This window comes from Brachyhypopomus gauderio, unplaced genomic scaffold (genome assembly GCF_052324685.1).
Source record: "Brachyhypopomus gauderio isolate BG-103 unplaced genomic scaffold, BGAUD_0.2 sc127, whole genome shotgun sequence".
NCBI lineage: Eukaryota > Metazoa > Chordata > Actinopteri > Gymnotiformes > Hypopomidae > Brachyhypopomus > Brachyhypopomus gauderio.
The window spans coordinates 392,501-420,000 of record NW_027506948.1 but is presented as its reverse complement, the minus strand read 5'-3'; the positions used below and the strand labels follow the sequence as shown (position 1 = coordinate 420,000).

The window sequence follows — 27,500 nt, the reverse complement described above, 5'->3', positions numbered from 1 at the left end:
CAACACAGGTACAAGTCTCAGACAACCAATCACACACCGGTGAGAAACGGCAGCCAATTGCGCACAGCGTACTCTCTACCGGGATCCACAGCCCTCTACAGGTATTCAGCCACATGTATGCAGTATCATGTAGGCTCAATCAAGTCTGTTGATTAATGACATAATTAAATGGCAGTGACTGCTTTAATTAAATGGTCAGCGGACCCTGAAGCACGTAGTGCGAAGAGATCGATCAATACAGTCAATCAATACAGAATTCATGTGGCCTTCAGATTAGCTCAAGAACAGTAAACAGAGAGCTTCATGGAATGGGTCGAGCAGCTGCATCCAAGCCGTACATCAATGCAATGCAAAGTGTCGGATGCAGTGGTGTAAAGCATGCCGCCACTGGAATCTAGACCAATGAAGGCACGTTCTCTGGATTGATGAATCGTGCTTCTCCATCTGGGAATCTGATGGATGAGTCTGGGTTTGGTGGTTGCCAGGAGAGCTTGTCTGACTGACTGCACTGTGCCAAGTGTAAAGTTTGATGGTTGGGGATTATGGTGTGGGGTTGTTTTTCAGGAGCTGGGCTTGGCCCCTTAGTTCCAGTGAAAGGAACTCTGAATGTTTCAGCATACCAAGACATTTTGGACAAGTCCATGCTCCCAACTTTGTGGCAACAGTTTGGAGCTGGCCTCTTCCTCTTCCAACATGTCCTTAAAGACATGGATGGCAGAGTCGGGTGTGGATGAACTTGACTGGCCTGCACCTCAACCTGATAGAACACCTTTGGGATGAATTAGAGCAGAGACTGAGAGCCAAGCCTTCTCGTCCAACATCAGTATGTGACCTCACAAATGCACTTCTGGAAAAATCCCCATGAACACACTCCTAAACCTTGTGGACAGCCTTCCCACAAGAGTTTAAACCAGGGGTGCTCATTACGTCGATCGCGATCGACCAAGGAAGTGTCGGTCGATCGCGAAGGAATGTGAGTAGATCGCGTCACATAAAATAGTAGTAGATGAATCGCACATCTGCACTGACGGTTGTATTTTGATTGACATTCACGGTAGCCAATCTGCAGTCCAATCAACAAATTACGTTCGCAACCCCCCCCCCCCCCCCCCCCCCCCCGATATATATTTTTATATTTATTATTATTTATTTATTTATACATATACACACACAACAAAAAAGGGAAACTCACCTAATACTAAGACTGACATTTTCTCCACCTGTGTGTGGTGTGTGTGTGTGTGTGTGTGTGTGTGTGTGTGTGTGTGTGTGTGTGTGTGTGTGTGTGTGTGTGTGTGTGTGTGTGTAACAAAGGAACACACAGCTGGCTTTGAAACATTATTTCTTTGTCTCATCTGATGCTAGAATAGCCTCCTTCTTTTCAGATGTTCCACACACACACGCACACACACACACACACACACACAGAGCCTATGTTATGTAAAGTCAGGTGGAGTAAATGTCAGTCTTAGTTTTAGGTGAGTTTCCCTCCTGAGACGTCACTATGGGCATGTTGGTTTCTATTTGTTTTAACTACTCACTCACACACAGCATTAGCAACACCATCCCTGTGTTCTCAACACCACCCCTGTGTTCTCATCTCAACACCTCCCCTGTGTTCTCATCTCAACACCTCCCCTGTGTTATCATCTCAACACCTCCTCTGTGTTATCATCTCAACACCTTCCCTGTGTTATCATCTCAACACCTCCCCTGTATTCTCATCTCAACACCTCCCCTGTGTTATCATCTCAACACCTCCCCTGTGTTCTCATCTCAACACCGTCCCTGTGTTCTCATCTCAACACCGTCCCTGTGTTGTCATCTCAACACCTCCCCTGTGTTGTCATCTCAACACCTCCCCTGTGTTATCATCTCAACACCGTCCCTGTGTTATCATCTCAACACCTCCCCTGTGTTATAATCTCAACACCTCCCCTGTGTTCTCATCTCAACACCTCCCCTGTGTTCTCAACACCGCCCCTGTGTTCTCATCTCAACACCTTCCCTGTGTTCTCATCTCAACACCGCCCCTGTGTTATCATCTCAACACCTCCCCTGTGTTATCATCTCAACACCGCCCCTGTGTTATCATCTCAACACCGCCCCTATGTTATCATCTCAACACCATACCTGTGTTATCATCTCAACACCTCCCCTGTGTTATCATCTCAACACCGTCCCTGTGTTATCATCTCAACACCTCCCCTGTGTTATCATCTCAGCACCTCCCCTGTGTTATCATCTCAACACCTCCCCTGTGTTGTCATCTCAGCACCTCCCCTGTGTTATCGTCTCAACACCTCCCCTGTGTTATCATCTCAACACCGTCCCTGTGTTATCATCTCAACACCTCCCCTGTGTTATCATCTCAACACCTCCCCTGTGTTGTCATCTCAACACCGCCCCTGTGTTATCATCTCAACACCTCCCCTGTGTTGTCATCTCAACACCATACCTGTGTTCTCAACACCTCCCCTGTGTTATCATCTCAACACCACCCCTGTGTTATCATCTCAACACCTCCCCTGTGTTGTCATCTCAACACCTCCCCTGTGTTGTCATCTCAACACCGTCCCTGTGTTGTCATCTCAACACCGTCCCTGTGTTGTCATCTCAACACCTCCCCTGTGTTGTCATCTCAACACCACCCCTGTGTTATCATCTCAACACTTCCCCTGTGTTATCATCTCAACACCGCCCCTGTGTTATCATCTCAACACCGTCCCTGTGTTATCATCTCAACACCTCCCCTGTGTTGTCATCTCAACACCTCCCCTGTGTTGTCATCTCAACACCGCCCCTGTGTTATCATCTCAACACCTCCCCTGTGTTATCATCTCAACACCGCCCCTGTGTTATCATCTCAACACCTCCTCTGTGTTATCATCTCAACACCTCCCCTGTCTTATCATCTCAACACCGTCCCTGTGTTATCATCTCAACACCGTCCCTGTGTTATCATCTCAACACCTCCCCTGTGTTGTCATCTCAACACCGCCCCTGTGTTATCATCTCAACACCTCCTCTGTGTTATCATCTCAACACCGCCCCTGTGTTATCATCTCAAAACCGCCCCTGTGTTATCATCTCAACACCTCCCCCGTGTTGTCATCTCAACACCATACCTGTGTTCTCAACACCTCCCCTGTGTTATCATCTCAACACCACCCCTGTGTTATCATCTCAACACCTCCCCTGTGTTATCATCTCAACACCTCCCCTGTGTTGTCATCTCAACACCGTCCCTGTGTTGTCATCTCAACACCGTCCCGGTGTTGTCATCTCAACACCTCCCCGGTGTTGTCATCTCAACACCACCCCTGTGTTATCATCTCAACACTTCCCCTGTGTTATCATCTCAACACCGCCCCTGTGTTATTATCTCAACACCGTCCCTGTGTTATCATTTCAACACCTCCCCTGTGTTGTCATCTCAACACCTCCCCTGTGTTATCATCTCAACACCGCCCCTGTGTTATCATCTCAACACCTCCCCTGTGTTGTCATCTCAACACCGCCCCTGTGTTATCATCTCAACACCTCCCCTGTGTTATCATCTCAACACCGCCCCTGTGTTGTCATCTCAACACCGCCCCTGTGTTGTCATCTCAACACCTCCCCTGTGTTGTCATCTCAACACCTCCCCTGTGTTGTCATCTCAACACCTCCCCTGTGTTATCATCTCAACACCACCCCTGTGTTCTCAACACCTCCCCTGTGTTATCATCTCAACACCTCCCCTGTGTTATCATCTCAACACCTCTCCTGTGTTATCATCTCAACACCGTCCCTGTATTATCATCTCAACACCTCCCCTGTGTTATCATCTCAACACCTCCCCTGTGTTCTCAACACCTCCCCTGTGTTATCATCTCAACACCTCCCCTGTGTTATCATCTCAACACCGCCCCTGTGTTCTCAACACCTCCCCTGTGTTATCATCTCAACACCTCCCCTGGGTTATCATCTCAACACCGTCCCTGTGTTATCATCTCAACACCTCCCCTGTGTTGTCATCTCAACACCTCCCCTGTGTTATCATCTCAACACCTCCTCTGTGTTATCATCTCAACACCTTCCCTGTGTTATCATCTCAACACCTCCCCTGTGTTCTCATCTCAACACCTCCCCTGTGTTATCATCTCAACACCTCCCCTGTGTTCTCATCTCAACACCTCCCCTGTGTTATCATCTCAACACCGTCCCTGTGTTCTCATCTCAACACCTCCCTTGTGTTATCATCTCAACACCTCCCCTGTGTTCTCATCTCAACACCTCCCCTGTGTTATCATCTCAACACCTCCCCTGTGTTCTCATCTCAACACCTCCCCTGTGTTCTCATCTCAACACCTCCCCTGTGTTATCATCTCAACACCTCCCCTGTGTTATCATCTCAACACCTCCCCTGTGTTATCATCTCAACACCGTCCCTGTGTTATCATCTCAACACCTCCCCTGTGTTATCATCTCAACACCTCCCCTGTGTTCTCATCTCAACACCTCCCCTGTGTTATCATCTCAACACCGCCCCTGTGTTATCATCTCAACACCTCCCCTGTGTTGTCATCTCAACACCATACCTGTGTTCTCAACACCTCCCCTGTGTTATCATCTCAACACCACCCCTGTGTTATCATCTCAACACCTCCCCTGTGTTATCATCTCAACACCGTCCCTGTGTTGCAGTAGCGAACCGTGACCTTTAAATCTGGGCCCGCAACCCCCCCCCCCCCCCGAAATTTTTTTTTTCCTTTCTTAATAAACTGCAATAAAGAAAAACTGAGACGACAGTACAGCTTTAAAAACGCAATAAACAATAATATCTGTACTAGATAACGTCTTAAGCAAAATAAGTTTCCAAACAAAATAAGGTTCACAGCTCCGTGGTTCTCGGAAGCGGAATATGTAAACAACGGGCACGAGGACGTCAAAGGGATGAATCAAAACTAGCTAGCGGTGGTGCTAACGACAGCTAGCGTCACCATAGCGGGCGGAAATTATCATACAGTTAAGCCCGCCCATTAAGAGAGAAGATATGATTGGTCAATTTTGCTGTCATTTGAAACTGGTATTGCGTTGAATTATAACTGCCAGGCCCTCTGTAAACGAACAGCGGGCATCACAGTCCTGATAGGGGGAGACACAGGCTCACAGGCTTCCACTTAACCCCTCACCTTCCAACACAGATTGAATAGACACGGGTGAATGTTTTATTTGCTTATATTTTTGTAATTGTTTAGATGTCGAATGTCAAACTGTAAGTAGATAAAATAAAATTGGATAATTATATATATAATGCTTTAAGAATATTTTAGGCCCTCTGAGAGGGCGTAGAGGGCCCTGACGGTTCCCCACTGCTGTGTTGTCATCTCAACACCTCCCCTGTGTTGTCATCTCAACACCACCCCTGTGTTATCATCTCAACACTTCCCCTGTGTTATCATCTCAACACCGCCCCTGTGTTCTCAACACCTCCCCTGTGTTATCATCTCAACACCTCCCCTGTGTTATCATCTCAACACCGTCCCTGTGTTATCATCTCAACACCTCCCCTGTGTTGTCATCTCAACACCTCCCCTGTGTTATCATCTCAACACCTCCTCTGTGTTATCATCTCAACACCTTCCCTGTGTTATCATCTCAACACCTCCCCGTGTTCTCATCTCAACACCTCCCCTGTGTTATCATCTCAACACCTCTCCTGTGTTCTCATCTCAACACCTCCCCTGTGTTATCATCTCAACACCGTCCCTGTGTTCTCATCTCAACACCTCCCCTGTGTTATCATCTCAACACCTCCCCTGTGTTATCATCTCAACACCTCCCCTGTGTTCTCATCTCAATACCTCCCCTGTGTTATCATCTCAACACCTCCCCTGTGTTATCATCTCAACACCGTCCCTGTGTTATCATCTCAACACCTCCCCTGTGTTATCATCTCAACACCTCCCCTGTGTTCTCATCTCAACACCTCCCCTGTGTTATCATCTCAACACCGCCCCTGTGTTATCATCTCAACACCTCCCCTGTGTTGTCATCTCAACACCATACCTGTGTTCTCAACACCTCCCCTGTGTTATCATCTCAACACCACCCCTGTGTTATCATCTCAACACCTCCCCTGTGTTATCATCTCAACACCTCCCCTGTGTTGTCATCTCAACACTGTCCCTGTGTTATCATCTCAACACCTCCCCTGTGTTGTCATCTCAACACCATACCTGTGTTCTCAACACCTCCCCTGTGTTATCATCTCAACACCACCCCTGTGTTATCATCTCAACACCTCCCCTGTGTTATCATCTCAACACCTCCCCTGTGTTGTCATCTCAACACCGTCCCTGTGTTGTCATCTCAACACCGTCCCTGTGTTGTCATCTCAACACCTCCCCTGTGTTGTCATCTCAACACCACCCCTGTGTTATCATCTCAACACTTCCCCTGTGTTATCATCTCAACACCATCCCTGTGTTATCATCTCAACACCTCCCCTGTGTTGTCATCTCAACACCTCCCCTGTGTTATCATCTCAACACCGTCCCTGTGTTATCATCTCAACACCGTCCCTGTGTTATCATCTCAACACCTCCCCTGTGTTGTCATCTCAACACCGCCCCTGTGTTGTCATCTCAACACCGCCCCTGTGTTATCATCTCAACACCTCCCCTGTGTTATCATCTCAACACCGCCCCTGTGTTGTCATCTCAACACCTCCCCTGTGTTCTCATCTCAACACCTCCCCTGTGTTATCATCTCAACACCTCCCCTGTGTTATCATCTCAACACCTCCCCTGTGTTATCATCTCAACACCGTCCCTGTGTTATCATCTCAACACCTCCCCTGTGTTCTCATCTCAACACCTCCCCTGTGTTATCATCTCAACACCGTCCCTGTGTTGTCATCTCAACACCGTCCCGGTGTTGTCATCTCAACACCTCCCCGGTGTTGTCATCTCAACACCACCCCTGTGTTATCATCTCAACACTTCCCCTGTGTTATCATCTCAACACCGCCCCTGTGTTATTATCTCAACACCGTCCCTGTGTTATCATTTCAACACCTCCCCTGTGATGTCATCTCAACACCTCCCCTGTGTTATCATCTCAACACCGCCCCTGTGTTATCATCTCAACACCTCCCCTGTGTTGTCATCTCAACACCGCCCCTGTGTTATCATCTCAACACCTCCCCTGTGTTATCATCTCAACACCGCCCCTGTGTTGTCATCTCAACACCGCCCCTGTGTTGTCATCTCAACACCTCCCCTGTGTTGTCATCTCAACACCTCCCCTGTGTTGTCATCTCAACACCTCCCCTGTGTTATCATCTCAACACCACCCCTGTGTTCTCAACACCTCCCCTGTGTTATCATCTCAACACCTCCCCTGTGTTATCATCTCAACACCTCTCCTGTGTTATCATCTCAACACCGTCCCTGTATTATCATCTCAACACCTCCCCTGTGTTATCATCTCAACACCTCCCCTGTGTTCTCAACACCTCCCCTGTGTTATCATCTCAACACCTCCCCTGTGTTCTCATCTCAACACCTCCCCTGTGTTATCATCTCAACACCTCCCCTGTGTTCTCATCTCAACACCTCCCCTGTGTTCTCATCTCAACACCTCCCCTGTGTTATCATCTCAACACCTCCCCTGTGTTATCATCTCAACACCTCCCCTGTGTTATCATCTCAACACCGTCCCTGTGTTATCATCTCAACACCTCCCCTGTGTTATCATCTCAACACCTCCCCTGTGTTCTCATCTCAACACCTCCCCTGTGTTATCATCTCAACACCGCCCCTGTGTTATCATCTCAACACCTCCCCTGTGTTGTCATCTCAACACCATACCTGTGTTCTCAACACCTCCCCTGTGTTATCATCTCAACACCACCCCTGTGTTATCATCTCAACACCTCCCCTGTGTTATCATCTCAACACCGTCCCTGTGTTGCAGTAGCGAACCGTGACCTTTAAATCTGGGCCCGCAACCCCCCCCCCCCGAAATTTTTTTTTTCCTTTCTTAATAAACTGCAATAAAGAAAAACTGAGACGACAGTACAGCTTTAAAAACGCAATAAACAATAATATCTGTACTAGATAACGTCTTAAGCAAAATAAGTTTCCAAACAAAATAAGGTTCACAGCTCCGTGGTTCTCGGAAGCGGAATATGTAAACAACGGGCACGAGGACGTCAAAGGGATGAATCAAAACTAGCTAGCGGTGGTGCTAACGACAGCTAGCGTCACCATAGCGGGCGGAAATTATCATACAGTTAAGCCCGCCCATTAAGAGAGAAGATATGATTGGTCAATTTTGCTGTCATTTGAAACTGGTATTGCGTTGAATTATAACTGCCAGGCCCTCTGTAAATGAACAGCGGGCATCACAGTCCTGATAGGGGGAGACACAGGCTCACAGGCTTCCACTTAACCCCTCACCTTCCAACACAGATTGAATAGACACGGGTGAATGTTTTATTTGCTTATATTTTTGTAATTGTTTAGATGTCGAATGTCAAACTGTAAGTAGATAAAATAAAATTGGATAATTATATATATAATGCTTTAAGAATATTTTAGGCCCTCTGAGAGGGCGTAGAGGGCCCTGACGGTTCCCCACTGCTGTGTTGTCATCTCAACACCTCCCCTGTGTTGTCATCTCAACACCACCCCTGTGTTATCATCTCAACACTTCCCCTGTGTTATCATCTCAACACCGCCCCTGTGTTCTCAACACCTCCCCTGTGTTATCATCTCAACACCTCCCCTGTGTTATCATCTCAACACCGTCCCTGTGTTATCATCTCAACACCTCCCCTGTGTTGTCATCTCAACACCTCCCCTGTGTTATCATCTCAACACCTCCTCTGTGTTATCATCTCAACACCTTCCCTGTGTTATCATCTCAACACCTCCCCGTGTTCTCATCTCAACACCTCCCCTGTGTTATCATCTCAACACCTCTCCTGTGTTCTCATCTCAACACCTCCCCTGTGTTATCATCTCAACACCGTCCCTGTGTTCTCATCTCAACACCTCCCCTGTGTTATCATCTCAACACCTCCCCTGTGTTCTCATCTCAACACCTCCCCTGTGTTATCATCTCAACACCTCCCCTGTGTTCTCATCTCAACACCTCCCCTGTGTTATCATCTCAACACCTCCCCTGTGTTATCATCTCAACACCGTCCCTGTGTTATCATCTCAACACCTCCCCTGTGTTATCATCTCAACACCTCCCCTGTGTTCTCATCTCAACACCTCCCCTGTGTTATCATCTCAACACCGCCCCTGTGTTATCATCTCAACACCTCCCCTGTGTTGTCATCTCAACACCATACCTGTGTTCTCAACACCTCCCCTGTGTTATCATCTCAACACCACCCCTGTGTTATCATCTCAACACCTCCCCTGTGTTATCATCTCAACACCTCCCCTGTGTTGTCATCTCAACACTGTCCCTGTGTTGTCATCTCAACACCGTCCCTGTGTTGTCATCTCAACACCTCCCCTGTGTTGTCATCTCAACACCACCCCTGTGTTATCATCTCAACACTTCCCCTGTGTTATCATCTCAACACCGCCCCTGTGTTATCATCTCAACACCTCCCCTGTGTTGTCATCTCAACACCATACCTGTGTTCTCAACACCTCCCCTGTGTTATCATCTCAACACCACCCCTGTGTTATCATCTCAACACCTCCCCTGTGTTATCATCTCAACACCTCCCCTGTGTTGTCATCTCAACACCGTCCCTGTGTTGTCATCTCAACACCGTCCCTGTGTTGTCATCTCAACACCTCCCCTGTGTTGTCATCTCAACACCACCCCTGTGTTATCATCTCAACACTTCCCCTGTGTTATCATCTCAACACCATCCCTGTGTTATCATCTCAACACCTCCCCTGTGTTGTCATCTCAACACCTCCCCTGTGTTATCATCTCAACACCGTCCCTGTGTTATCATCTCAACACCGTCCCTGTGTTATCATCTCAACACCTCCCCTGTGTTGTCATCTCAACACCGCCCCTGTGTTGTCATCTCAACACCGCCCCTGTGTTATCATCTCAACACCTCCCCTGTGTTATCATCTCAACACCGCCCCTGTGTTGTCATCTCAACACCTCCCCTGTGTTCTCATCTCAACACCTCCCCTGTGTTCTCATCTCAACACCTCCCCTGTGTTATCATCTCAACACCTCCCCTGTGTTATCATCTCAACACCTCCCCTGTGTTATCATCTCAACACCGTCCCTGTGTTATCATCTCAACACCTCCCCTGTGTTCTCATCTCAACACCTCCCCTGTGTTATCATCTCAACACCGCCCCTGTGTTATCATCTCAACACCTCCCCTGTGTTGTCATCTCAACACCATACCTGTGTTCTCAACACCTCCCCTGTGTTATCATCTCAACACCACCCCTGTGTTATCATCTCAACACCTCCCCTGTGTTATCATCTCAACACCTCCCCTGTGTTGTCATCTCAACACCGTCCCTGTGTTGTCATCTCAACACCGTCCCTGTGTTGTCATCTCAACACCTCCCCTGTGTTGTCATCTCAACACCACCCCTGTGTTATCATCTCAACACTTCCCCTGTGTTATCATCTCAACACCGCCCCTGTGTTATCATCTCAACACCTCCCCTGTGTTGTCATCTCAACACCATACCTGTGTTCTCAACACCTCCCCTGTGTTATCATCTCAACACCACCCCTGTGTTATCATCTCAACACCTCCCCTGTGTTACCGTCCCTGTGTTGTCATCTCAACACCGTCCCTGTGTTGTCATCTCAACACCTCCCCTGTGTTGTCATCTCAACACCACCCCTGTGTTATCATCTCAACACTTCCCCTGTGTTATCATCTCAACACCATCCCTGTGTTATCATCTCAACACCTCCCCTGTGTTATCATCTCAACACCGTCCCTGTGTTATCATCTCAACACCTCCCCTGTGTTCTCATCTCAACACCTCCCCTGTGTTATCATCTCAACACCGCCCCTGTGTTATCATCTCAACACCTCCCCTGTGTTGTCATCTCAACACCATACCTGTGTTCTCAACACCTCCCCTGTGTTATCATCTCAACACCACCCCTGTGTTATCATCTCAACACCTCCCCTGTGTTATCATCTCAACACCTCCCCTGTGTTGTCATCTCAACACCGTCCCTGTGTTGTCATCTCAACACCGTCCCTGTGTTGTCATCTCAACACCTCCCCTGTGTTGTCATCTCAACACCACCCCTGTGTTATCATCTCAACACTTCCCCTGTGTTATCATCTCAACACCGCCCCTGTGTTATCATCTCAACACCTCCCCTGTGTTGTCATCTCAACACCATACCTGTGTTCTCAACACCTCCCCTGTGTTATCATCTCAACACCACCCCTGTGTTATCATCTCAACACCTTCCCTGTGTTATCATCTCAACACCTCCCCTGTGTTATCATCTCAACACCTCCCCTGTGTTATCATCTCAACACCTCCCCTGTGTTATCATCTCAACACCGTCCCTGTGTTATCATCTCAACACCTCCCCTGTGTTCTCATCTCAACACCTCCCCTGTGTTATCATCTCAACACCGCCCCTGTGTTATCATCTCAACACCTCCCCTGTGTTGTCATCTCAACACCATACCTGTGTTCTCAACACCTCCCCTGTGTTATCATCTCAACACCACCCCTGTGTTATCATCTCAACACCTCCCCTGTGTTATCATCTCAACACCTCCCCTGTGTTGTCATCTCAACACCGTCCCTGTGTTGTCATCTCAACACCGTCCCTGTGTTGTCATCTCAACACCTCCCCTGTGTTGTCATCTCAACACCACCCCTGTGTTATCATCTCAACACTTCCCCTGTGTTATCATCTCAACACCGCCCCTGTGTTATCATCTCAACACCTCCCCTGTGTTGTCATCTCAACACCATACCTGTGTTCTCAACACCTCCCCTGTGTTATCATCTCAACACCACCCCTGTGTTATCATCTCAACACCTCCCCTGTGTTACCGTCCCTGTGTTGTCATCTCAACACCGTCCCTGTGTTGTCATCTCAACACCTCCCCTGTGTTGTCATCTCAACACCACCCCTGTGTTATCATCTCAACACTTCCCCTGTGTTATCATCTCAACACCATCCCTGTGTTATCATCTCAACACCTCCCCTGTGTTATCATCTCAACACCGTCCCTGTGTTATCATCTCAACACCTCCCCTGTGTTCTCATCTCAACACCTCCCCTGTGTTATCATCTCAACACCGCCCCTGTGTTATCATCTCAACACCTCCCCTGTGTTGTCATCTCAACACCATACCTGTGTTCTCAACACCTCCCCTGTGTTATCATCTCAACACCACCCCTGTGTTATCATCTCAACACCTCCCCTGTGTTATCATCTCAACACCTCCCCTGTGTTGTCATCTCAACACCGTCCCTGTGTTGTCATCTCAACACCGTCCCTGTGTTGTCATCTCAACACCTCCCCTGTGTTGTCATCTCAACACCACCCCTGTGTTATCATCTCAACACTTCCCCTGTGTTATCATCTCAACACCGCCCCTGTGTTATCATCTCAACACCTCCCCTGTGTTGTCATCTCAACACCATACCTGTGTTCTCAACACCTCCCCTGTGTTATCATCTCAACACCACCCCTGTGTTATCATCTCAACACCTTCCCTGTGTTATCATCTCAACACCTCCCCTGTGTTATCATCTCAACACCTCCCCTGTGTTATCATCTCAACACCGTCCCTGTGTTATCATCTCAACACCGTCCCTGTGTTATCATCTCAACACCTCCCCTGTGTTGTCATCTCAACACCGCCCCTGTGTTGTCATCTCAACACCGCCCCTGTGTTATCATCTCAACACCTCCCCTGTGTTATCATCTCAACACCGCCCCTGTGTTGTCATCTCAACACCTCCCCTGTGTTGTCATCTCAACACCTCCCCTGTGTTATCATCTCAACACCTCCCCTGTGTTATCATCTCAACACCGTCCCTGTGTTATCATCTCAACACCTCCCCTGTGTTATCGTCTCAACACCGTCCCTGTGTTATCGTCTCAACACCTCCTCTGTGTTATCATCTCAACACCTCCCCTGTGTTATCATCTCAACACCGCCCCTGTGTTATCATCTCAACACCTCCCCTGTGTTCTCATCTCAACACCACCCCTGTGTTATCATCTCAACACCTCCCCTGTGTTCTCATCTCAACACCTCCCCTGTGTTATCCTCTCAACACCTCCCCTGTGTTATCATCTCAACACCGCCCCTGTGTTATCATCTCAACACCTCCCCTGTGTTATCATCTCAACACCGCCCCTGTGTTCTCAACACCTCCCCTGTGTTATCATCTCAACACCACCCCTGTGTTATCATCTCAACACCTCCTCTGTGTTATCATCTCAACACCGCCCCTGTGTTCTCATCTCAACACCGCCCCTGTGTTATCATCTCAACACCGCCCCTGTGTTCTCATCTCAACACCGTCCCTGTGTTATCATCTCAACACCTCCCCTGTGTTGTCATCTCAACACCTCCCCTGTGTTATCATCTCAACACCGCCCCTGTGTTATCATCTCAACACCTCCCCTGTGTTATCATCTCAACACCTCCCCTGTGTTATCATCTCAACACCGTCCCTGTGTTATCATCTCAACACCTCCCCTGTGTTATCATCTCAACACCGTCCCTGTGTTATCGTCTCAACACCTCCTCTGTGTTATCATCTCAACACCTCCCCTGTGTTATCATCTCAACACCTCCTCTGTGTTATCATCTCAACACCGCCCCTGTGTTATCGTCTCAACACCTCCCCTGTGTTATTATCTCAACACCTCCCCTGTGTTCTCATCTCAACACCTCCCCTGTGTTCTCATCTCAACACCGCCCCTGTGTTATCATCTCAACACCTCCCCTGTGTTCTCATCTCAACACCTCCCCTGTGTTATCCTCTCAACACCTCCCCTGTGTTGTCATCTCAACACCACCCCTGTGTTATCATCTCAACACTTCCCCTGTGTTATCATCTCAACACCGCCCCTGTGTTCTCAACACCTCCCCTGTGTTATCATCTCAACACCTCCCCTGTGTTATCATCTCAACACCGTCCCTGTGTTATCATCTCAACACCTCCCCTGTGTTGTCATCTCAACACCTCCCCTGTGTTATCATCTCAACACCTCCTCTGTGTTATCATCTCAACACCTTCCCTGTGTTATCATCTCAACACCTCCCCGTGTTCTCATCTCAACACCTCCCCTGTGTTATCATCTCAACACCTCTCCTGTGTTCTCATCTCAACACCTCCCCTGTGTTATCATCTCAACACCGTCCCTGTGTTCTCATCTCAACACCTCCCCTGTGTTATCATCTCAACACCTCCCCTGTGTTATCATCTCAACACCTCCCCTGTGTTCTCATCTCAATACCTCCCCTGTGTTATCATCTCAACACCTCCCCTGTGTTATCATCTCAACACCGTCCCTGTGTTATCATCTCAACACCTCCCCTGTGTTATCATCTCAACACCTCCCCTGTGTTCTCATCTCAACACCTCCCCTGTGTTATCATCTCAACACCGCCCCTGTGTTATCATCTCAACACCTCCCCTGTGTTGTCATCTCAACACCATACCTGTGTTCTCAACACCTCCCCTGTGTTATCATCTCAACACCACCCCTGTGTTATCATCTCAACACCTCCCCTGTGTTATCATCTCAACACCTCCCCTGTGTTGTCATCTCAACACTGTCCCTGTGTTATCATCTCAACACCTCCCCTGTGTTGTCATCTCAACACCATACCTGTGTTCTCAACACCTCCCCTGTGTTATCATCTCAACACCACCCCTGTGTTATCATCTCAACACCTCCCCTGTGTTATCATCTCAACACCTCCCCTGTGTTGTCATCTCAACACCGTCCCTGTGTTGTCATCTCAACACCGTCCCTGTGTTGTCATCTCAACACCTCCCCTGTGTTGTCATCTCAACACCACCCCTGTGTTATCATCTCAACACTTCCCCTGTGTTATCATCTCAACACCATCCCTGTGTTATCATCTCAACACCTCCCCTGTGTTGTCATCTCAACACCTCCCCTGTGTTATCATCTCAACACCGTCCCTGTGTTATCATCTCAACACCGTCCCTGTGTTATCATCTCAACACCTCCCCTGTGTTGTCATCTCAACACCGCCCCTGTGTTGTCATCTCAACACCGCCCCTGTGTTATCATCTCAACACCTCCCCTGTGTTATCATCTCAACACCGCCCCTGTGTTGTCATCTCAACACCTCCCCTGTGTTCTCATCTCAACACCTCCCCTGTGTTATCATCTCAACACCTCCCCTGTGTTATCATCTCAACACCTCCCCTGTGTTATCATCTCAACACCGTCCCTGTGTTATCATCTCAACACCTCCCCTGTGTTCTCATCTCAACACCTCCCCTGTGTTATCATCTCAACACCGTCCCTGTGTTGTCATCTCAACACCGTCCCGGTGTTGTCATCTCAACACCTCCCCGGTGTTGTCATCTCAACACCACCCCTGTGTTATCATCTCAACACTTCCCCTGTGTTATCATCTCAACACCGCCCCTGTGTTATTATCTCAACACCGTCCCTGTGTTATCATTTCAACACCTCCCCTGTGATGTCATCTCAACACCTCCCCTGTGTTATCATCTCAACACCGCCCCTGTGTTATCATCTCAACACCTCCCCTGTGTTGTCATCTCAACACCGCCCCTGTGTTATCATCTCAACACCTCCCCTGTGTTATCATCTCAACACCGCCCCTGTGTTGTCATCTCAACACCGCCCCTGTGTTGTCATCTCAACACCTCCCCTGTGTTGTCATCTCAACACCTCCCCTGTGTTGTCATCTCAACACCTCCCCTGTGTTATCATCTCAACACCACCCCTGTGTTCTCAACACCTCCCCTGTGTTATCATCTCAACACCTCCCCTGTGTTATCATCTCAACACCTCTCCTGTGTTATCATCTCAACACCGTCCCTGTATTATCATCTCAACACCTCCCCTGTGTTATCATCTCAACACCTCCCCTGTGTTCTCAACACCTCCCCTGTGTTATCATCTCAACACCTCCCCTGTGTTCTCATCTCAACACCTCCCCTGTGTTATCATCTCAACACCTCCCCTGTGTTCTCATCTCAACACCTCCCCTGTGTTCTCATCTCAACACCTCCCCTGTGTTATCATCTCAACACCTCCCCTGTGTTATCATCTCAACACCTCCCCTGTGTTATCATCTCAACACCGTCCCTGTGTTATCATCTCAACACCTCCCCTGTGTTATCATCTCAACACCTCCCCTGTGTTCTCATCTCAACACCTCCCCTGTGTTATCATCTCAACACCGCCCCTGTGTTATCATCTCAACACCTCCCCTGTGTTGTCATCTCAACACCATACCTGTGTTCTCAACACCTCCCCTGTGTTATCATCTCAACACCACCCCTGTGTTATCATCTCAACACCTCCCCTGTGTTATCATCTCAACACCGTCCCTGTGTTGCAGTAGCGAACCGTGACCTTTAAATCTGGGCCCGCAACCCCCCCCCCCCCGAAATTTTTTTTTTCCTTTCTTAATAAACTGCAATAAAGAAAAACTGAGACGACAGTACAGCTTTAAAAACGCAATAAACAATAATATCTGTACTAGATAACGTCTTAAGCAAAATAAGTTTCCAAACAAAATAAGGTTCACAGCTCCGTGGTTCTCGGAAGCGGAATATGTAAACAACGGGCACGAGGACGTCAAAGGGATGAATCAAAACTAGCTAGCGGTGGTGCTAACGACAGCTAGCGTCACCATAGCGGGCGGAAATTATCATACAGTTAAGCCCGCCCATTAAGAGAGAAGATATGATTGGTCAATTTTGCTGTCATTTGAAACTGGTATTGCGTTGAATTATAACTGCCAGGCCCTCTGTAAATGAACAGCGGGCATCACAGTCCTGATAGGGGGAGACACAGGCTCACAGGCTTCCACTTAACCCCTCACCTTCCAACACAGATTGAATAGACACGGGTGAATGTTTTATTTGCTTATATTTTTGTAATTGTTTAGATGTCGAATGTCAAACTGTAAGTAGATAAAATAAAATTGGATAATTATATATATAATGCTTTAAGAATATTTTAGGCCCTCTGAGAGGGCGTAGAGGGCCCTGACGGTTCCCCACTGCTGTGTTGTCATCTCAACACCTCCCCTGTGTTGTCATCTCAACACCACCCCTGTGTTATCATCTCAACACTTCCCCTGTGTTATCATCTCAACACCGCCCCTGTGTTCTCAACACCTCCCCTGTGTTATCATCTCAACACCTCCCCTGTGTTATCATCTCAACACCGTCCCTGTGTTATCATCTCAACACCTCCCCTGTGTTGTCATCTCAACACCTCCCCTGTGTTATCATCTCAACACCTCCTCTGTGTTATCATCTCAACACCTTCCCTGTGTTATCATCTCAACACCTCCCCGTGTTCTCATCTCAACACCTCCCCTGTGTTATCATCTCAACACCTCTCCTGTGTTCTCATCTCAACACCTCCCCTGTGTTATCATCTCAACACCGTCCCTGTGTTCTCATCTCAACACCTCCCCTGTGTTATCATCTCAACACCTCCCCTGTGTTCTCATCTCAACACCTCCCCTGTGTTATCATCTCAACACCTCCCCTGTGTTCTCATCTCAACACCTCCCCTGTGTTATCATCTCAACACCTCCCCTGTGTTATCATCTCAACACCGTCCCTGTGTTATCATCTCAACACCTCCCCTGTGTTATCATCTCAACACCTCCCCTGTGTTCTCATCTCAACACCTCCCCTGTGTTATCATCTCAACACCGCCCCTGTGTTATCATCTCAACACCTCCCCTGTGTTGTCATCTCAACACCATACCTGTGTTCTCAACACCTCCCCTGTGTTATCATCTCAACACCACCCCTGTGTTATCATCTCAACACCTCCCCTGTGTTATCATCTCAACACCTCCCCTGTGTTGTCATCTCAACACTGTCCCTGTGTTGTCATCTCAACACCGTCCCTGTGTTGTCATCTCAACACCTCCCCTGTGTTGTCATCTCAACACCACCCCTGTGTTATCATCTCAACACTTCCCCTGTGTTATCATCTCAACACCGCCCCTGTGTTATCATCTCAACACCTCCCCTGTGTTGTCATCTCAACACCATACCTGTGTTCTCAACACCTCCCCTGTGTTATCATCTCAACACCACCCCTGTGTTATCATCTCAACACCTCCCCTGTGTTATCATCTCAACACCTCCCCTGTGTTGTCATCTCAACACCGTCCCTGTGTTGTCATCTCAACACCGTCCCTGTGTTGTCATCTCAACACCTCCCCTGTGTTGTCATCTCAACACCACCCCTGTGTTATCATCTCAACACTTCCCCTGTGTTATCATCTCAACACCATCCCTGTGTTATCATCTCAACACCTCCCCTGTGTTGTCATCTCAACACCTCCCCTGTGTTATCATCTCAACACCGTCCCTGTGTTATCATCTCAACACCGTCCCTGTGTTATCATCTCAACACCTCCCCTGTGTTGTCATCTCAACACCGCCCCTGTGTTGTCATCTCAACACCGCCCCTGTGTTATCATCTCAACACCTCCCCTGTGTTATCATCTCAACACCGCCCCTGTGTTGTCATCTCAACACCTCCCCTGTGTTCTCATCTCAACACCTCCCCTGTGTTCTCATCTCAACACCTCCCCTGTGTTATCATCTCAACACCTCCCCTGTGTTATCATCTCAACACCTCCCCTGTGTTATCATCTCAACACCGTCCCTGTGTTATCATCTCAACACCTCCCCTGTGTTCTCATCTCAACACCTCCCCTGTGTTATCATCTCAACACCGCCCCTGTGTTATCATCTCAACACCTCCCCTGTGTTGTCATCTCAACACCATACCTGTGTTCTCAACACCTCCCCTGTGTTATCATCTCAACACCACCCCTGTGTTATCATCTCAACACCTCCCCTGTGTTATCATCTCAACACCTCCCCTGTGTTGTCATCTCAACACCGTCCCTGTGTTGTCATCTCAACACCGTCCCTGTGTTGTCATCTCAACACCTCCCCTGTGTTGTCATCTCAACACCACCCCTGTGTTATCATCTCAACACTTCCCCTGTGTTATCATCTCAACACCGCCCCTGTGTTATCATCTCAACACCTCCCCTGTGTTGTCATCTCAACACCATACCTGTGTTCTCAACACCTCCCCTGTGTTATCATCTCAACACCACCCCTGTGTTATCATCTCAACACCTCCCCTGTGTTACCGTCCCTGTGTTGTCATCTCAACACCGTCCCTGTGTTGTCATCTCAACACCTCCCCTGTGTTGTCATCTCAACACCACCCCTGTGTTATCATCTCAACACTTCCCCTGTGTTATCATCTCAACACCATCCCTGTGTTATCATCTCAACACCTCCCCTGTGTTATCATCTCAACACCGTCCCTGTGTTATCATCTCAACACCTCCCCTGTGTTCTCATCTCAACACCTCCCCTGTGTTATCATCTCAACACCGCCCCTGTGTTATCATCTCAACACCTCCCCTGTGTTGTCATCTCAACACCATACCTGTGTTCTCAACACCTCCCCTGTGTTATCATCTCAACACCACCCCTGTGTTATCATCTCAACACCTCCCCTGTGTTATCATCTCAACACCTCCCCTGTGTTGTCATCTCAACACCGTCCCTGTGTTGTCATCTCAACACCGTCCCTGTGTTGTCATCTCAACACCTCCCCTGTGTTGTCATCTCAACACCACCCCTGTGTTATCATCTCAACACTTCCCCTGTGTTATCATCTCAACACCGCCCCTGTGTTATCATCTCAACACCTCCCCTGTGTTGTCATCTCAACACCATACCTGTGTTCTCAACACCTCCCCTGTGTTATCATCTCAACACCACCCCTGTGTTATCATCTCAACACCTTCCCTGTGTTATCATCTCAACACCTCCCCTGTGTTATCATCTCAACACCTCCCCTGTGTTATCATCTCAACACCGTCCCTGTGTTATCATCTCAACACCGTCCCTGTGTTATCATCTCAACACCTCCCCTGTGTTGTCATCTCAACACCGCCCCTGTGTTGTCATCTCAACACCGCCCCTGTGTTATCATCTCAACACCTCCCCTGTGTTATCATCTCAACACCGCCCCTGTGTTGTCATCTCAACACCTCCCCTGTGTTGTCATCTCAACACCTCCCCTGTGTTATCATCTCAACACCTCCCCTGTGTTATCATCTCAACACCGTCCCTGTGTTATCATCTCAACACCTCCCCTGTGTTATCGTCTCAACACCGTCCCTGTGTTATCGTCTCAACACCTCCTCTGTGTTATCATCTCAACACCTCCCCTGTGTTATCATCTCAACACCGCCCCTGTGTTATCATCTCAACACCTCCCCTGTGTTCTCATCTCAACACCACCCCTGTGTTATCATCTCAACACCTCCCCTGTGTTCTCATCTCAACACCTCCCCTGTGTTATCCTCTCAACACCTCCCCTGTGTTATCATCTCAACACCGCCCCTGTGTTATCATCTCAACACCTCCCCTGTGTTATCATCTCAACACCGCCCCTGTGTTCTCAACACCTCCCCTGTGTTATCATCTCAACACCACCCCTGTGTTATCATCTCAACACCTCCTCTGTGTTATCATCTCAACACCGCCCCTGTGTTCTCATCTCAACACCGCCCCTGTGTTATCATCTCAACACCGCCCCTGTGTTCTCATCTCAACACCGTCCCTGTGTTATCATCTCAACACCTCCCCTGTGTTGTCATCTCAACACCTCCCCTGTGTTATCATCTCAACACCGCCCCTGTGTTATCATCTCAACACCTCCCCTGTGTTATCATCTCAACACCTCCCCTGTGTTATCATCTCAACACCGTCCCTGTGTTATCATCTCAACACCTCCCCTGTGTTATCATCTCAACACCGTCCCTGTGTTATCGTCTCAACACCTCCTCTGTGTTATCATCTCAACACCTCCCCTGTGTTATCATCTCAACACCTCCTCTGTGTTATCATCTCAACACCGCCCCTGTGTTATCGTCTCAACACCTCCCCTGTGTTATTATCTCAACACCTCCCCTGTGTTCTCATCTCAACACCTCCCCTGTGTTCTCATCTCAACACCGCCCCTGTGTTATCATCTCAACACCTCCCCTGTGTTCTCATCTCAACACCTCCCCTGTGTTATCCTCTCAACACCTCCCCTGTGTTATCATCTCAACACCACCCCTGTGTTATCATCTCAACACCTCCCCTGTGTTATCATCTCAACACCGCCCCTGTGTTCTCAACACCTCCCCTGTGTTATCATCTCAACACCACCCCTGTGTTATCATCTCAACACCTCCTCTGTGTTATCATCTCAACACCGCCCCTGTGTTCTCATCTCAACACCGCCCCTGTGTTATCATCTCAACACCGCCCCTGTGTTATCATCTCAACACCGCCCCTGGGTTATCACGTATTCTTCAATGCCTTCTAAGTCTTTCCTGCGTCTTCATCTCCGTGTTCCTTTTGCGGGGCCTTTGGGATGTAGCGGTTATGCAGCCTGCATCACAGCACACAGCAGTGTCTGTTCTGGGATCCAGCTACTGACCAAACAGTCCACAAGGACCAGAATGTAAACCAAACAACACCACTGATAACACAGTGTTTCAATCACGCCTCTGTTTACTTTCTTCATCGCACATAAAGGAAAAAAGAAAATATCTTATTGCACATTAGAGCAAGAAAGAAGAAGAAACTATTTTCACTTTTATAAGTTTTTTTTCTGGGTTTTTGTTCACTTCACCTATTTTAAAGAAAACTGACTTTCAATCCCTAATTCTGATCATAAAGTTTCACCTCCCCTGATTAGTACAGTGTTACATGTTTTTCCATTACCCTAGGCAATATTCCATTTATATATGAATACAAATCAATCCTTCTTGCTCATGTCAAAGCACAAGGCACTGGCAGCTTGTTCAGAAGGAAATTGGGTTGTTTCAGCCACCTGCAACTCTAGAAGCTGAAGGGACGTGTGTTCAGACAAGCTGGCTTTGCTTCATTAATGAGGCCTAATGTGGGAGCATATTCCCCCTCTCCTGTCTCAGCCACTCAGGGGTGCTCTCAGAAACACAGCCAGATCACAGAACGCTCACAAAGACCCTCCAAAGGCAATAAATTAGCTTTAATACTTCTGTGCTAGAAACTGGCTAATTTCTCATGCAAACCTCTGCGACAACGTGCCTCAACATGGTTTAAACAAACTTTAGCACATGAGATATCAGATGAAGGCCGAGACACTCACCGAAGGGCCTGGGTCCCCTTTCAGACCATCAAAGGATTCGTAGTCAAAGAAATATTCTCCTTCCTCAAACCCGTAATCATATCCGTACGGCTCCGAGTCCCCTGGGTCATAAGTCTGACCACCGACATCCTCCTGGAGTCTCTCTGGCTGGTCGTGGTCCTGCTGTTGCCTGTACAAGGTGGCACCGTTGACCTTCGGTTGGGTCTCCATCAGGCTGTTGCTGGATTGAGCGTTGCCCCTGCCGTTCGGGGACTTTGCCGGGCCGTTCGGGCTGTTTGGAGAGATCAGGTCCGGGGTGGCTCGCGTGGCCCGAGGCCTTGCTAGCCGGTCCACTGTGTCGTTCTCTCCTCCGGGTCCGCCCTCATGTTGAAGACCTCTGGCACTGGTCCATGGGGTGAGATCCGGTGAGAGCACTGGGTTGATGGGGCTTGGTGGAGACCCGGCAGGATTAGTGGCACGGGGGCTCGACCCAGACCGAACGGAACCACTCGTAGGTAGAAACTGCCCTAAAGGATTCCTGAGAGCTGGGCTGGTGACCTTGACAGAAAGAGCAGCTGGGATGGACGTGTGCAGTTGTGAGGGGGTAGGAGAGGCAACCGTGGCAGTCCGAGGGGACGGGGACGCTGAGGAGGAGCGTGTTGGGCTGGCGGTGGCAGACGAGGCCGATCGGAACGTGTCCGCCAGTCTGCAGTGCTTCCTCAGGAGGTCGCAGTACTGTGCAGCGACCTGCGCCGACGGATATATCTCCAGCTGACACAGAGAGCCCTCGAACTGGGCCGCCCTGGCGCTGATCCGGCCCACGGCCACGCGGCCCCCCGCGCCCGCCGCCCACCGCCTGCTCAGCGTCTCCTCGCTGTAGCGCAGCGCCCCGCACTGGCCGTAGAAGGACACGGAGCGCGGGCGCACCGCCACGCCGAAGGAGTGCCAGCGTCCGTCCCGAGCCTCGTAGGGGAAGTAGACCGACGCCCCGTCGCCCGTGGAGACCACCACCCGGCCGGGCAGCAGCTGCAGGCCGAAACGCAGCCGCTCGGCAGCGTCCCGCACGCTGAACACGAAGGCGTGGCCGGCCTGCCGCGAGCGAAGGCTCACGATGATGGAGAACTCCTCCTCTATGCCTGCAGGGAGGAGACCCTCCGCTGGGGCATCAATGAGGGCGTCGCGGCCCAGAGTCACGCCCACCCCGGGCGGGGGAACCGAGGGAGAGATGGTGGGAACACCACGGGTGGAGGCAGAAGAAGGGATGATCCAGGAGGAGAGGGTGGTGTCTCGGAGGCCAGACAGGCCCAGCTGGAGTAACACATCTACACCTGAGACAACGAGAGTGAAAGAACGTGAGACACTCAAAACGTTGAACAGGTACTTGATCTCTGCTGAACCACTTACTGGAGAAAATATTAACTGCAGGTACTGTGAAAGCTTTCAGCATTAGTTCAATTGTGTGTTGCGTAAATAACCCTTGACTTTTTGGCAATAGTTTCTCTCAGTGTGCTTTAGTATCTGTTGTGCTGACATCACAGTTTACCCACGAGCCCTTGCATGCAACCATTAGGAACAGCTGTGGTCCAGATGAAGAAATGTGGAGAGATGATGGGGGTGGTAAGTTACTTCAAGGACCGATTTAACAAAACAGTCTTGGAGCAGGAGAGCTGCTCTGTGGGTTTCGTCTCTACCATCTGTTATCATCTAACTAACGTGACCCAGAAACTGCCCTCCCACTCACACAAGCTGTGTCAGGCTTCTCACAATCAGGCTGCAGAACCGAGACAAGCCAAGTGTTAATGAATAAGGTCCTGAGCCTTTGCCTTAATCCTCCAGTCTGACTGCAGCTACGTTCTCGTATACGGGGAAGCCCAGGAACCAGACGGCAGTCAAACAGCACGGGTCATACGTGACCCACCACCAGACTACATAACACCAAAACCACAAAGAATTAAGGAACAGGACCAGAACCAGCACCAGACAAGCAGTCCACGGATATTCACATGAGCCAATTACCAATCCAGTCATTTGACAGATAAATACATCACAAATAGAAGCAGTCTACCAAGCAGTGTGCCCAATTATGTATAAATTATAGAACAATGTCTTACGATAAAATTTTTATGATGTTTATACAACGTATGGGTTCAACACATCAAACAGGACTGTAGCAAAACAGTCTGTAGTAAAGGGGCATAGACCTTACACAACCCAAGATTCCCTTCTCTGCATTCTGGGTCAAAGGTCAGCGTGAAACTGATGGAGAACTGTGCAGTGTCAGACAGCAGGAGCCAATGAGTGGTGAGCGGACTGTGCAGAACCGGCCAATCACAAGTCTGCCCTCCGCACATCTCAGCAGATGTCTCACTCGCCGAACGGGGCTGGGAGATTTCAAAGGCCGAGCTTCATCCACGCCAATAAACTCAACCAGCTCCATGTGGAACCTTCAGATGGAAGGACCAGCAGAAAGTGTTGAGATGGTAAACACTTCCTGAAGGTGAGCGGTAAAGGAGTGTCTCCGAGAGGTCAGAGGTCACAGGTGTGGAGTCCCACGTTGACATCTAGATTCAGTGCCTGACCTTCTCCAACACAACCTTCATCATTATTCCATCCTGAGTCTCTACATACTTGATGTCTCTATAATATCTTTAAGTTACTGCATGCACGTTACGTATTGCTTACAGTCACATGCATTGATTGTTGATGTAAATATCTGTCCTCATTTGCACAATATAGCAGGTCAATATATTCACAAATTATATGCAGCTCTAATCAGTTTGTAGGAGTATGGAGCTGAACTGTAGTTCAATACTGATCTTGGATCAGACAAATGAATTTATACTCTACTAAACAGTATTGTACGGCTGGGGAGACCTGGCCCTATGTCAGTTTGGCCCGCCTGGTAAGTGTGGGTCTAGGTGTGGGCAGCGTGTCTGTAGAATGGGTCGCCCTGTACTCCACACAGACAGGAAGTGTGACGCTGTGGAACAGCTTGAGTGTGTTAGAGGCGGATCCCACGGGTCCGGCAGCAGACTGCGGCATTTTCATTACAAATCCAGACACACGGGTTCCCCTGGACACATATCTCACCCGGTACCCCTCTCTCTTCCCTGTTCTTTCTTGTTCTGAAGGGGAAGTCACACTGTTTTAACGATTTGGCAGCGACCGATGACAAACACGGTCTGTGCTTACTCACTTCTGGAATAAACACACTGCATCCTGTGTCTCTTCTTCTCCAGTCAAGTTTTCCACCATCGGTTACTGACCGAGGTCTGGCCCTCCTAAGACTCCCCACCCCTGTGTTTAAGGGATTAATTACAACACACCCCCATCCGCCCAATCTCCTCTATTACACCATGTCACATGTCACATGTCCATCACCCAGCAGGGCTGGCCGTCTGAACCCTACTGCTGGGGCCGCTCTGCAGAAGACCCGTGGTGAACACCGTGGTGGAGTTACTGGAGTTCAGAGGACCAGCCTTCTTCAGACAGAGGGATCCCCACCTTGATCTGCTCCCAGAGCCTGGAGGGTCTTTTCCAAGCCTGTGTAAAGATTTACTCCGTCTACACGACCCACGTCTGCCAGGAGACCTACAGCAGGCTTTTACAGTCCTGCCCCCTCCTCTTCCCCATCTGTGTTTACTCCTCCGTCTCTCGGTTTAGATCCAGCACTGGTTGGTATATTCTGCTGTCAGAAGCCTGCACTCTGCCCAAGTTAAGTCACCGTGCTTTTAAATCCAGACAACATGGCCTTGGGCATCCACCACTCAAACTTCAATACATCAGGAACTCCAGACGGGACCCACACGAGGACGCTGAGAATGGAACAACCAATAACTGTTCAGGAACCGCGACACCACAGACATGGAAACCATTAAAGTGGAACCAAGCAACCATACAGCCTTTTGTAAAAGCCACTTACAATTAGTGGAGATACAGTGTGAATGGAACAGCCCTTAGGGGAGACGTAGGGTTAGTGGAACAGCCCTTAATGGAACAGCCCTTAGGGGAGACGTAGTGTTAATGGAACAGCCCTTAGGGCAGACATAGGATGAATTGACAGAGTGAAAGTTCCATCTTTCATTGTGAAATGAGTGTATACATTTGTCTCATTGTAGATTACAGTTCCATTTTTTAAAACTGAAGTTTAGAAGTTATTCTACAGTATAGTCTGAGTATCTATATGTTGGTCCACCCATGTTTGAAGTGAACAGAGCACTTTCACTCAGCTCATCTCCAAACACCAAGTTGGAGCTCCACCCATCACCCCACCCCTCATCACCTCTCCCTCATTCTCTCTCTCTCTCTCTCCCTCATTCTCTCATTCTCTCTCTCTCATTTTCTCTCTCTCTCTCTCTCTCTCTCCTCTATGTCTTTCATCTCTGATGTGTCTTGTTCATCCTGCTCTCACTTCAACACCGTATCTCCTTCCAACCTCCAGCTGACATAAACTCTCATCTCCTCCCTTTAACAGAGCAGGAGAGAAAGAGAGAGGGAGAGAGAGAGAAAGTGGAGATGAAAGAAAGAGGAGGAGAGGCGCAGAAAGGAGGAGAGAGGGAGAGAGAGAATTGGACAGGAGGACTTGGACACTCCTCTCCAGTCTACACTCTGCTGTTTACAGAGAATGAGCAGAAATGAGCAGAGAAGACAAGATGACTGATTAAACAGTGAACCAGAGAGAGAGAGAGAGAGAGAGAGAGAGAGAGAGAGATAGAGAGAGAGTCTGATGTCGGATCTGCAGGGTACCCATACACATGAGAGCCCTTGTACACACACACACACACATACCCATACACATATGATAGCCCTCGTACGTACATACACTCTCTCTCTCTCTCTCTCACACACACACACACACACACACACACACACAAACACAAAGCCCCTGTCAGCCTGCTCCACGTCCAATGAGTTTTCAAATAGCAAATAACTGAGGGATGTTATAATCACCTGAGCACATACAGCCCCCCAACACATGGTCAATGTCCACACACCCACCCCACACCCATATCCCAACAACAGTGTTGGGCCACAGTTGCAAAGGCAGCGTGAGTTTGGTTTAAAAGGTAATGGGCCAGAGAGAGAGAGA

The 27,500-nt window shown here is 49.0% G+C and overlaps 1 protein-coding gene across 1 annotated transcript in view; it reads right to left on the bottom strand.

Moving 5' to 3' along the window:
* LOC143498963 (uncharacterized) overlaps positions 1–27,500 on the bottom strand; it is a 107,604-nt gene that overhangs the window by 69,503 nt on the left and 10,601 nt on the right. Inside the window, 1 exon segment of the mRNA XM_076993873.1 lies at positions 22,433–23,739. Coding sequence (XP_076849988.1) covers positions 22,433–23,739 — 1,307 coding nt within the window.